The 13,101-nt window shown below is 36.9% G+C and overlaps 1 protein-coding gene across 1 annotated transcript in view; it reads right to left on the bottom strand.

Annotated features, from left to right (window-relative positions):
* The window catches only part of CDKAL1 (CDK5 regulatory subunit associated protein 1 like 1), a 406,927-nt gene that overhangs the window by 28,595 nt on the left and 365,231 nt on the right, over positions 1 to 13,101 (bottom strand). The window contains exon 14 of the mRNA XM_027654133.1: positions 981 to 1,064. Within this exon, the coding sequence (XP_027509934.1) occupies positions 981 to 1,064 (84 nt within the window). The remainder of the gene's footprint in view (positions 1 to 980; positions 1,065 to 13,101) is intronic.

Below are 13,101 nucleotides of genomic sequence, written 5' to 3'. Positions count from 1 at the left end.
GGTCAAGGTTCGCAATTCTGCCCTCTACTCTGGTGAGACCCCACTGGAGTCTTGGGTCCTCAACATAAGAAAGACATGGACACAAGACAGAGTAGTTTCAGAGGAGGGCCACAAAGATAGTCAAAGGGCAGGAGCACCCCTCTTATGAGAAAAGGCTGAGAGAGCTGGGGTTGTTCAACTTGGAGTAAAAAATGATCCAAGACCTTATAGCAGCCTTCCAGTACCAAAAGGGAACTTATAAAAAAGAGGAAGAGTGACTTTTTACACTGGCAGATACTGATAGGACAAGGGGGAACAATTTTAAACTAAAAGAGATCTAGATTAGATGTTAGGAAGAAAATCTATACTCAGGAGGGTAGTGAGGCACTGGAACAGGTTGCCCAGAAGAGAGAAGTTATGGACACCTCATCCCTGGAAGTATTCCAGACCAAGCTGGATGGGACTCTGAGCAACCTGGTCTAGTGGGTGGCACCCCTGCCCATGACAGAAATGTTCAAACGATTTGATCTTCAAGGTCCCTTCCAACCCAAACCATACTATGAATCTATGAGATACAACATATCATGCCAAAGTGGTAATCTAAGGAATTTTCTGACCCTTCTATTGCTAGAATTATTTTTTTTTCCAATTGCATTGCCTGAAATACTTTTCAGAAAGATATATGGAAACTATCATGACTCAGCTATTCAGAAAACAATGCTTTGGGGTCACAGTAATTAACATTGCTGCAATAATTAACAGCTTCTTAAACCATGCTGTATACTCAAACAGCCACTGTGTATTTCTTAACGTAATTTCAGGTTAATTATATTTACAACACAGAAACAAAATATCTCATAAACAAGTCTTGTTAGTCACATGTTTCCTGGAAAATACTTATTTCTTTCCTTGTTTTTTTGTACCGTAACACACTGTGCTGTTGAGATTATCAGAAAGCAAAGATAAAACAAAAAGATGTTATCTGGTTTATTTAACTGTACCTGCTCATAGAAAGGATTGTGAGCAACATAGTAATTGGAGTCAAATGATTCTTCTGTTACCAGAACTCTCTGCCTCTCACCAACCTGGAAAATAGAAAATGAGAGAGATGACTCAGAAAGGAAAAATAATTAATTATGCTGAGAAGAGAACTGCAACTACAAACAAATGCTCTTAGCAGAAATAATCAAATTCTCTGAGGAAATTCTGTGTCAGCAAGAAAGTGGAACAGGAAAAGCTCTACTTTAAACTGTCTAAAACTGACAGGGTTAAAAGTCAAAATTAAGGGCTAGAACTGTGGTGCTATAATGGCTTAACATGAAAATCATGTTCAGAAATATATACTGATTTTTACTTATTAACATGATAACAAATAAAAATGGCAGATATGCACAGAGTCTATTACATCTTCATCCAACTAATGAAAAAATTGTGCAATCAATCACTCAAAAGGTATATTTTCTTTAAAGGCCACACTTGTTATTTACAATGCTAGGGCATCTCTTTATCCCCTTCTGGTGATCTCACCAAGCTGTGCTTGCAAGATCACACTGATTTCCATCACAGTGGAGCCAACACTGCATATTACAGAGACTCAAGAAGAGTTTTTAACAACTCACAGACACAGCGATATCATGTAAGGCAAAATGGTGTAAAAAGCCCTTTGTTTAAAATTCCCAACTTCCAAATGCTCCAATACAGTTTAAGGGAAGCACCAGTTTTACATTTAGTTACATGAAAGATGCCAAGACAAATCATTTGCATTTAGGGGCCAAGTAGATATGAAAATAAATCTGAATCTCCCCAAAGTTCAAAATCTCCCACATAGCACCTTTTGATTTTGTCCATTAATTTCTACAAATCATGAAGACATTTAACTCACATTTTTAGTCTGAGCTCATCTCTATTTTTTTCCATCTAAATGTGCCCTGGATTATTTCCAAACTATCTGACAAATGCATTCTGCAAATTACAACTGTCTAGCAAGTTAAATTTACTCACTGCTTTTATTACTATTTTGAGACTCAAAAAGGTTTCACATTTTACTCCAAAGTTTTAATATCTATGAGTAAAGTTACATTCAAGACCCTTCTCCCTCCCTGAAAGACTTCCACCACATCCTAATGGCAGCTGTTACTTAAAAGTTTTAAGGCCTCCATCATAAGGTTGATGTGAACTAGCAAGAACTTGCAGATCAGATAATAATGTTTTGATTTTTTAAGGTACAAGCAGTAAAAGTAAAAGATAAGATTAGAAGTTTCTCTAACAGTCAATTGCAGAAAACAGAAAATTAAGAAATAAGAACAGCAATATCACACCTACATTACAGTATATATATACTGTATATATGCACATATATATATATACACATACATGATACATATATAATTCTGCACTTGCTGAACAGAAAGACTTCATAGAATAACTCTTGCCTTCTCTTCCTTGTGCACATATCTAAATATTCACAAAGTAAACCCTGGAGAGAAAGGGAGACAGTAAGCACCCAGCTCATTTCCCCCAAGGCAGTTAGAGTTCACTCTCAGGACTGCAAGTGTGGGGTACAGCAGAAGGGGTAAAATCCCTGACTTCCAGACCCAGTAACAGAATCTTAATAGCAGAAGATATGTGTATATTTGCATACTTTTAAGAGGTGTTTAAGAATTGTTTATAGCATATTTAGAATTTCCATTCATGTTTCTCTGGGAAGCCTGCAATTACATATAACAACAGACACAACATACTCAAATTTTAGTAAAAATTCAGTGTAACCAAAAGTGAGGGGTTTTTTAAAATTATTTTCAAGAAAACAGTTATTCAGTTCAAATACCCAAAGGAGTTTTGCAAAACATGTCAATAAGACACTTGAGATAACTACTCCAATAATATTTCCCCTAAACTGAGAGGTTGTGTTACTTCTATAATATTTGAAACCATAGCTTTTAAAAATCACAACTCAATATCTGCTGTAGCAGTAAAGTGCTAAAGTCTCAGATGTCATGAGACATCATGAAAAAGAGGAGGACAAAATAAGCAACATTCACCCTTGGGCAAACATGCTACCACTGAAAAGCACCAAGGCCAATCACCAAGTCACATCCTCACATTGCATTCATTACTTACTGATACCAAAACTTAGCAAAACTGGCTCAAAGCAATACTGGGCCTGTAACTCATTTCACAATTGTCTTGTGGTTCCCTGGGTCTCTCTTATCACCACATTCTGCCATTATTGCTGCTATGAGTCCTGCCTGTGAGGCAGGCTGAGCTACATGTGTTATCTTCATACTCTCAGATGAAAGAATGGCAACCATATTATTAAAAGAAAAAAAAAATCAGAGGGAAGAAGAAAAGAACACCTGTGTTAGATCATTTGAGATAAATTGTGGTTTCTTCAGAGACACGTTGCCAGTTTTTCTCATCTTTGCTTCCATGAGCAAAAGAGGTTAGGTCTCCACGTCCCAGTGGGCTAGACTGAGCTTCTGGGCTCAGAATTTCTTGGGAATGGGAGGAAATCAGGAAGGGAATGCAGGTAAACCCAGTAATTATTCAGTCGATGAAGGTACTGGATTTGTAGCCTTGGCCAAGACCAAACTAACAGAAAGATACGATATTCAGCCATTTGCAGACTCTTTTGCCATAACAACAGAAAAGGAAAATTCCATTTAATGAGTTAGGCCATTGAGTATTCATGATCTACAAGACTAATTGGCTACATGCATTTGTAAGACAGAAAATGACTATCTATCCTGCATCCAAGCATAATTAAGAAGAAATATAAGTACGCAGAATGCAGCTTTGGTATTGAAATTTGTTCAAGAAGTGTAATATGTCATCATTTCTGCAATTATTCCCCTGGGATCTCTAAGTGCCTAAGTTTCACCCCTCTCAAAATTTAAATATGCAGAAACCAGACACGATATCTAATAACAGTCATAATTATAATAACCTTTGATGATTTTTTTCAGGCATGTACCAGCAGAAGTAGTTCAGTATCTTATTTTTATTCCTATTCTTTCATCTGCTTCCACAGGTACGCACGAGTTCCAGCTCTCAGGGAACTACAATTCTGCCAAAGCATCTGGAACTTAGGAAACTCAGCCCTGACATCTCAATTTGGAAAGGTTTCCTATAGAAGCATTACTTTTTTTTCTTTATGGATGGCACTACGAAAATTCTTATGAACGACAGCAAAAAAACTTGCCTGGCAACCTCCCCCATCCCAAGGTGGACTGGTCATATAATTTACACAAAGAGAATTTGTTTTCATCAAAAACAGTGCAACAAGCGCTGCTGGTCCTATCACTTCCTACACTGAAACAGTTACCAGGAAGTTTGTAAATCTCAGAGTTAGTAATGAAATCACTTAGGAACTTTTATTTCATTTTCATTTATCCTACAGGAAATTCTGACATGATAATTCTTTAACTCAGTTTTTCCTTTACCTAAATCATGAAAAGCAGTTTTTCCAGCTGGTTGATTTTATAAAATAATTGAACAGTAAGATATTTCCAAAATCCTTATTGGCTGCAGTCAAATTAAGTTTCTTTTTTAAACCAAAACTGACTGAATCACCTAAAACACAAGACTGGTTTTCAAACTCTGCAATAATTTGGTTGCAAAGGACTGTCCCTTTTTTACATGCTTTGACAGAATATTGCTACATAATGTGAACAGTGGCCTGCTGTGATTTACTTAGATAATTTATACCTCTATTTTTTTTTTTTACTTAATGAAAACTATGATTGCACCAGTTTTGATTTATTGCTTATTACAGCCAGAGCATGTAGCACATGATCTTTCTCATTGTTTTCTTCTCATTCTTTTATCTGAATTTTTTAAGCTTTGTTTGTAAGAGCCTCTGTTTGGCTAAAACCAAAAATAAATTAATAACCACTGTCTTTCTATACTTCTCCCATAGAAGATAACACGCTGCACATGTAGTATCTCCACTGATTTAGAGACAGTTGCTAAAGCCTCCTTCAGGTTGAATTCAATTCACAGTCAAATTGATGAGCATCTCTCAATTCATGTTGGAGGAGGCTGGCTTGGATTCTGACCCCAGTCATTATGGAATATAGTTAGTACAAAGCTTGGAAGCCACATAAAAAAGTTGCTTTCCTGTATTTGTTATTTAAATACATCATAAAGCAGGCAATAAAAAATACAGACTGTCACAAGTCACGTGAGCATGTTTTAGCAGATTATTCTGATGTACAGAATATTTCTGGTAAACATGCATACTTTGACCTTTACTAACTATAGCAAAGTTTAAGCAAAAGTAATTTAGAAAGTGTTCATTCTACATCAGTTTTGGTGTACTTCTCTCCTGATTTTTCAGTTGCAGTCTAATTATTTTAAATATATTTTAATAATTATGCAGATGATGTATTCTTCCCCATAGAGCAGGCAAGAACTGCAGGACCTACTTTTTATGAATCAAGTGAATCCTTCTGTAAATAGAAGCCAAATTTCTTGAAAATTATAATTAAGCATTCTCTAAGTCTTTTATTTATACATTGTAGGTATTTTCTCCTCCCGACAGAGAAGTCTAAGTGCACCACAACCTCCCTGAAAAAAGATGAAGTTCGTAGAAACTTACAAAATGGTCCTGTTTTGATGACACCAGAACACATCTCTTTTCAAACTCTCCTTTGTACTGCTTTGTTCAGTTATGCAGCACTGCTCCTCCAAATTTAGGGTGTACACATACATTCCTTTCTGAAGGTAGTATGGGAGAATGGACTTGTCTCAGAGCTTTTCTACAAAGTTGTTAGGGTTTTAAATGTGGAGACTGGAAAACAGTAATATTAAAATAGTTCAGCTCCTGAGCATGACAATTTTTATGCCAGGATAAAAATACTTTTCAGCATACAGCATAGACAGCTGCCACTTCACTACGGTTTATGTTACAACTGCTGTCCAATCCCAGATGGGTAGGGGCCTCCTTTTTATTATGTTATGTTCAGTGCATAACCCTGTACAAAAATGCAGTAACACAGTGACATGAATATTTAAAATTCTGTATCTTTTACTTCATACAATAATTAATCGGATTAATCTTTATAACATGTGTCTGGCCCATTTTACACCCGAGGAAAGAAACAGAGAACCTGACCACTACAGTGCTGCAGAGTAAGCAGATTTCACCTCATGGGTTTCAGATATTCCTACTTCCTCCTCCCAGACCTAGACATTGCTACCTCAGTCCTACAACACCACTGATCAGCAACAAAATCAAAATTCTCAATCTCTTACGCAGATTACAGAGCTATGGATGCTCTTAAAATAAATTTGTTAATTGACAGTGTATGTTACTGGTCCCCCTATACACATCAGACTGTTTTGTACTTATGTCCAATGCGCTAAATTTTACCATTTCACACTTGCTATGAGTCAGTGTTTTTCCCTTACTTACACTGCTCAGTTTTTTGCAGCCTTGGAAACAGCATTGGGTGGTCATCTTCACACACAGGGAAGCACTTAGCTCTTAACTAGTGAACTCTAGAATCCCAAGTGAAAAGCAGACAATCTTCATCAAGGTGTCTCATATCACTGTCAACCAATACAGCTTTGTTAAACCACGAATACTAAACTGCCCATCTTTAAACAAAGCTGCCAAAATTTTACTTCAAAAGGATTGTGTGAAATGTTTGATTTATAAAATGTCGAAGCAAATGGCCTTTTTTTTGTTTTGTTTCAGGCACGCTGCTCTTTCCACAGCATCATTCAAAATTCAGAATGGACACAGGCAACAGATGCCCACAGGACAAACTCTTTCAACCATTTTCCAGGCTGGCTTGAGACTGTGCAAGCAGGAAAGAAGGATTAGATATAAATTAAAAGACAGTAAGCTCTGATAGCACACAATCAGCATAACAAAAAAGTGTCTCAGGCCTTCAGCAGCAGGCAATGCAGCTCATTAAAAGCAAGTGAACCCCTTCTCTTCGGACCCCTTATGAATTTGTTGGCATAGCTATGGGGGAGGGAGAAGGTAGGGAGAGAAGGAGGCGAGAGATAGAAGTAGACTGCTTCTGCTGTCTTGGCCCATTGCTCACGCTTCAGGGTAAATAGATCCTTTCTATTACTGTGCACCTGCATCTGACTGCTTCATTTTGATTTGGTCTCCTGCTGTGAAAATGTAGCTTCTCCCAGCACATACAAACTCTGCCATGCAGCTCAGATGAAAATTATATTCAGAGATGTGAGCGGTGACCTAAAAATGACAACTGGTCCTCAAAATATCTGATTCCTTTTAAATTCTGTAACTTTGCATTTTGCTTGTCTCTTCTTTTCATTGCCTAGAAAAGGGGTAATAAAAGCAGTATTTTGACAACTCTGTCATACTACTGGTCTAAATTTCATTGACTGTGCACAATATTATAAAAGGAAAATAAGTTTTCTGAAATGGGAGATATATTTTGCCCCAAAAGCAGTCTCTCTCATTTGGATCTTTCTGTTGTAAACATGGGCTTAAGCAGTAAAAGGATGAGATGTCAGAATCTGGTTTTATTCTGGATCTGGTACAACGTTGCTAAGGCACTCTGTCTGTTTTCTTGTGGTCTCTGACACACTGTTTCCACACATGCAAAATCCAATTCTGATTATTACACAGAGTAGTGACCACAAAGATGGGGAAGTTGCTACAGTAATATAAAATACTCCACACAAAACTGGTATTTGAAACTATCACATAGTAGCATGAGCCCTCAAGCAACTGCCTTAATGTAATTCTGGCAAAAGCCTCTCCCCTTATTTTTTCAGATGATCTTACAATCCCCATAAAACTGTTGCAAATACCTACATTAAAAGTCCAAATGAAAAGATCAGTTCAAAATAGGAACAAGAAACATCTGAGAAGGTAAAATATGTTTAAGGTCTTCCTTTCATACCCAAAATATTTCACAAACAAAACAAAAAACTAGACAAAGAGGCTTCCCCTAAGGAAACTTGACATTTAAAATATAAATATGGGAAAGCATACTATCAATGCTGATCTTTTAGAATGGAGGATGGCATTTAGGAGAATATTTTTAAAATATTTTCAGCTTCCAGTCAATTTGGCAATCAGATGGATTATGGTGTAACGAGTAAACAAATATTTAGGTTCTTTAAATTTTATTGGGTTTTTTTTTCCTAACAAGCTAAGCCTGTGGTGAAGATGAGGTGACCAAGCTTAAAACCATGATGGTCTTTGTTAGGGAAGGCCATGCTTTATGCTTCTTCTGTGAAATTATTTAAAATTACTTAAGATTGGGTGTTTTTGTTGGAAGCAATTCCTTAAGATACACTGCATATTTCCAAGTGATTTAAGCACAATATGAAGTGGCAGTTGCTAAGGCAACAATATGCAATTCCTGTTTCAGTGATCTCTTTTAACAGCTGCATAAGCCTAGACAAGTATCAGTTATATGAGAATTTATAAATCATCCTGGTAAATACCCTATCAAATAACTCCTCCAGAAATTGCTTTAGGAACTTGCAATACCAAACTGTTTATTCAGACTAAAGTCTTGTCTACACTACAGAAATAAAACTGCTCACCAGTGGCTCTGTCAGAAGGGTGCTGATGTAGCACAGACCGATCTAATACTGTGTTCAGCATCCCCAGCTGTTGGAGAGAATTGCCAGTAATAACAAAAGGCCCTAACGTAAGTGTCACTCCAGTAAATTGCAGGCAGAACCGCACTCTGCTTCCTCACAGACAAAATAAAGCCGGAAAAAGTTAGGAATAGATGGAAATACTGCATTGAAGAACACAGATGACAAAATGAACACAGCACTGATACAAATCAACAGTCAGTACTGTCTTCCCTGACATGATACTGGAATCCCCACAGTAAGACTGGGTGCTCCTAGAATACATCTATAGCCTGATATTTTTTAATTAAATATACCAAAAAGACTGCTCCAAAAAGCTGAGCTTCTCTCCAAAATATCACTACAATTTTTCTCACCCTACAAGTGAGGCCAATCTTCTCTGTTCATCTCATCTGAGAACAAAGGGAGAGCAGATGGGATAAAACAGAAAAAACAAAGGTCCAAAATGACCCTGGTATGCAAAGCCAAACCCAACTCTCCCCCCAAATTCACTAAAAGCTGTGTTAATATGTTTAACAACACACAAAATATGTAACATAACATTGTTGCAAGGTAATTAACTTAGAACACAAAATGGTGGCACTAACAGAGAGAGTTCAAAAAAAAGGTATAAATATGTATCAGCTTTCTTTTCAAAAGAATAACAAAACTCCTTTTGCATACATGAATCACAGGCTACTAAAAAAAGCAACTGAATATCGTCAGAAGCTGATAATGTTAATGAGGATAGGATAATGATATTATTTTATTTTGAAGGTAGACGCTATATGATCAAAAATTGCACACTTCAGGGGGTTACTTCAATCTAAGGAAAGGTAAGACCCTAGAACTGCTGACACTTCCAGCGGTATAGTGCTGAATGCCAAATAACATCAAGGGCTTACAGAGGGAACAAAGTGAATGATTCATTAAAGAGTGATAAATGTAGTGTGACTTTATGTTGTTTAGAATGTAATAGTCACTACTGTCAAACCAGTTGTAATGCATTTTACTATTTTTAAACTATATGCCAATCATATGCATCTGAAAAAAGTAAGTAAAAGAAACACCTCTTCATTAGCATACTAGAATAATAATTCTAACCAATTCTTTATTATCCATTAAAGGAAGTTAAGAGAAATCAGTTCAAGAAAATTGTAAGACAAATCGCCTCTGTTCTAGAAAAAAAAGAAAAACATTACTACTGTGGACTAAATTTTTAGTTTTTCTTTCTTCTCCATAACCTACTCAATTCTCAAGGGTAAGCATAAAGTTATCACAGAAACCTCAACTGTGTGCTTTTGTATATGCCTTAGCATATACATATACCTTTTGCATGACATTAGAAGGAAATATGTCAAATTAAAGGCTTCACTACTTTGTAAATTCTTTTCAACACCTATGCCACTGTGTGCAACCTTCTTCTCTTCAAAAAAGTCCTTACGTAGCCCAGGCAGTAAGAAGTTCTTAAAAGCTGGAAGAACACTAGGGGTTTTTATAATCTTTCAAACTAAGCAGACTTTGCTGTAGTCGGGTTTTAACGAGACAAAAAGAGAAACCATCTGTACAATTTAACTGCAAGTGAAATTAATTATTGAGATGGGTCAACAAGAAAAATGCTAGAGTTTCTAACACAATTGTTAAGGCCAAATTATAAACTCCTTTAATAAAAAAACCTACAGCTGATGTCAAATATTTTGGCTACATTTCTGTGCATACCACATCACTAATCAGACTATTACATTCTAACCTAGTAGGTTTCCAGTTCCACACCAAGTGTACCAGTTACATTATCAGTAAACCCAGCAAAACAGTTTGGACATATACACTAAACAATACAGTGCCTAACAGGCCTGAAACTTCTTACAGTGCAAAGTCTTTGCTAACAGATTAGCACTAGGAAAATAATGATTGTTCAGCAATTGCATGACAGATCTTTTTAACCCTCTCTGTGGGTATGGCAAGAGGGATAATATAAGTGTATATGAAAATGGGGATTCAGAGGGAGTTTTACACATTTTCAGCAGTATTGGACAGTCAAGAAAGGAGTGATCCTGCCTGTCTTTATGATCTTTGCTGACCATTCACAAAGGAGGTTGATGGCCGTAAAACAGGGCCTCAGGAATAAAGAATCTTCTTAAGCCTCTGTGACAAAAGCCTGCACATACAAATAGAATGTGTCATGTAAATACCACAATTCTCCAAGGGAAAAATATTTCAAAATTCTATTTACGGTCATTCCCTTTTGTAAGTAATCTGCAATTAATCACAGTCAGAACACAACATAAAATCAGAGGCACAGGAAGCAAATCACCTTTCATTAAGAGAAATGTATTAATGAATGTGGCACACTAGGCAGAAATCACTGTTGTATTCCCATAACTGCTGTAAATCCTGTATTCTAATGTTCTCAAAGTCAGACTTATGAATGTACCAGAATTATGTGGAAATACTTGTGAGAAAAGTTATCCATTTGTTTTTGCCGATGCCTTCAATCAATTTGGATAATATCAGAAGGTCAGTAGTATGCAACATTTTATTTTCCTACCCTGACATTTTCCTCTTCCGTTTCCACCTTTCAGAGTATTATTTTACCCATACCTGACTGGAATGAAAGAGCTGAGTAAGACTAAACAACATTCCCACTCCTGAGAAGAACTCTCTAAAAACTCAAGAATGGCAAGACTTCTCCTAGCTTCTTTCCTCCTTCTGCCTCCATCTTACTGATTAGCCCAACATGTAATCTTATAGTTTTCCACCATGCCTGGCCTAAGACAATTGTTCTTTTTAATTTCCCTGAAAATTGCTCTGCTCCCGAAGGAACTCTGTGAATGAGTTTCATGTACGGAAGAGGAAGCACAAACCATTGTTTTAGTTTCATCCACATTGAGATGCTTCAAACATGGATGACCCCATGAAAAAAATGAAACTTACTGTTCTCCACTTTTAGAATCTATGCCCCTTTCCCCTTTTACACCTCTCTATCTACTGTACACCAGTAAAGGCAACAAAACAATAAGCTGCCAGTTTTCAAAGGCAAAATGCCAGTAATTACATAAAAATTGCCTTTTAGACAACTGAGATGGGGCACAAAATGAGACAGGCCTAGGTCTTTTTAGTCCTTCTTACCCTTTAACAGCTAGCTACAAATTCTCCAAAGAGAATTCCGGATCAAAATCAGCCTTACATCATTTGTGTTTCATCTCTACGTCAAAAACAGCAAGAAGAGCATAAACTACTTTCTGTGAGGTAAATACACAAAACAGGTATGAAAGATAGGAGAACAGAATAGTATTTAGATTTTACACTGTTTTGTGCCATTATGAAGACTAAGGTGCTTGGTACAACACCTACAGCTGTGTTCATCAGCGGTACTGGTGAACAGGTCTGGGCTGATGCAAGCTTTGTATTACACAAACAAAAAGGATTGTCAAGAGCACCAACACGGGGTCTAGAGTTTTATTATAGTATACCATAATGAGAAAGAAATGAGAATGAAGTTTACTGCCTAAAAATAAGAAGGCTCTTGCTTAAAACAATTTAGGACTGTTCCTTTCTCCAAAATGATGTGGTAGAAATGGCACCACAATTCACCACATTAAAAAACATCATATCTTCACATAAACTAGATATTTTCATCAGTTCTAGCTACCAAACTTTTAACCAGTATCTCCTGCATCAAAGTGACTCTCCACATATTTGCACTTTCATCCTACCATCTTTCCTTGCTAATACAGTAAAAACGATACCTCAGGTTCACTCAGGTTTCTCAAGCTCTAGAAACTTGACAAGGATTACAGTAAAGACAGGGAATCACGACAGAAAACTGCGCACAAATTTAATTGAGAATTACTAGAAATCTTTTCCAAATATTTAAATAATATTTAAATGGTGATAACAGAACTGAGCAACACAAAGGCTTTGCAGAAGTTTTGTAGAATTAAAGGACACCGCCCTCATCACAACCATCAGTTAGTTCAGCAAACCATGTAACAGCGCCAGTTTCAGACGCAACGGCAACACATTTCCATGTTGTTAGGGATATGGTAAATTTACATTTTTGGAGACCGAAGAACAGATCTTAAATTTCATTATTCTCAGAAGCAACATGATTGACCTTGAGAATTCTCACACTTGTTTCTACCACTCAGGGGCACGCTCAGGGCTGGTGCCTATCTGATGGGAGAGGAAAGCAGGCTGTGCTGATTCCAAACTGTTTTCAGTGAGCTAGGCCGGGGGCCTACAGCAAGAGGTTGTCATAGCATGGGACAGGATTTCTGTGGCGAGGTGGTGAGAAGAAACCGTGCCATACTTTAGAAACCATAGCAACAAACCTGTGAAAGCAGTTGCTGCCTACTACCGCAGTACAGGTTAGCGTTTTGGAACTTTGATCCATTTCATGCAATTAGGGCAGAATCACATTTTTCCCTAGCTCTCCTGTTTGCTGCATTGTTATTTAAATGCATTACATAGTACATGTTATTGTATAGTATATAGAATTCTAGGTGAGTATAAATCATAAAATAGATACCTAGCAACTGTTAA

This window comes from Corapipo altera, unplaced genomic scaffold (assembly GCF_003945725.1).
Source record: "Corapipo altera isolate COAL_440 unplaced genomic scaffold, ASM394572v1 60, whole genome shotgun sequence".
NCBI classification, from domain to species: Eukaryota; Metazoa; Chordata; class Aves; order Passeriformes; family Pipridae; genus Corapipo; species Corapipo altera.
The sequence above is the reverse complement of the archived record's forward strand: the minus strand, read 5'-3'. Positions and strand labels throughout refer to the sequence as shown.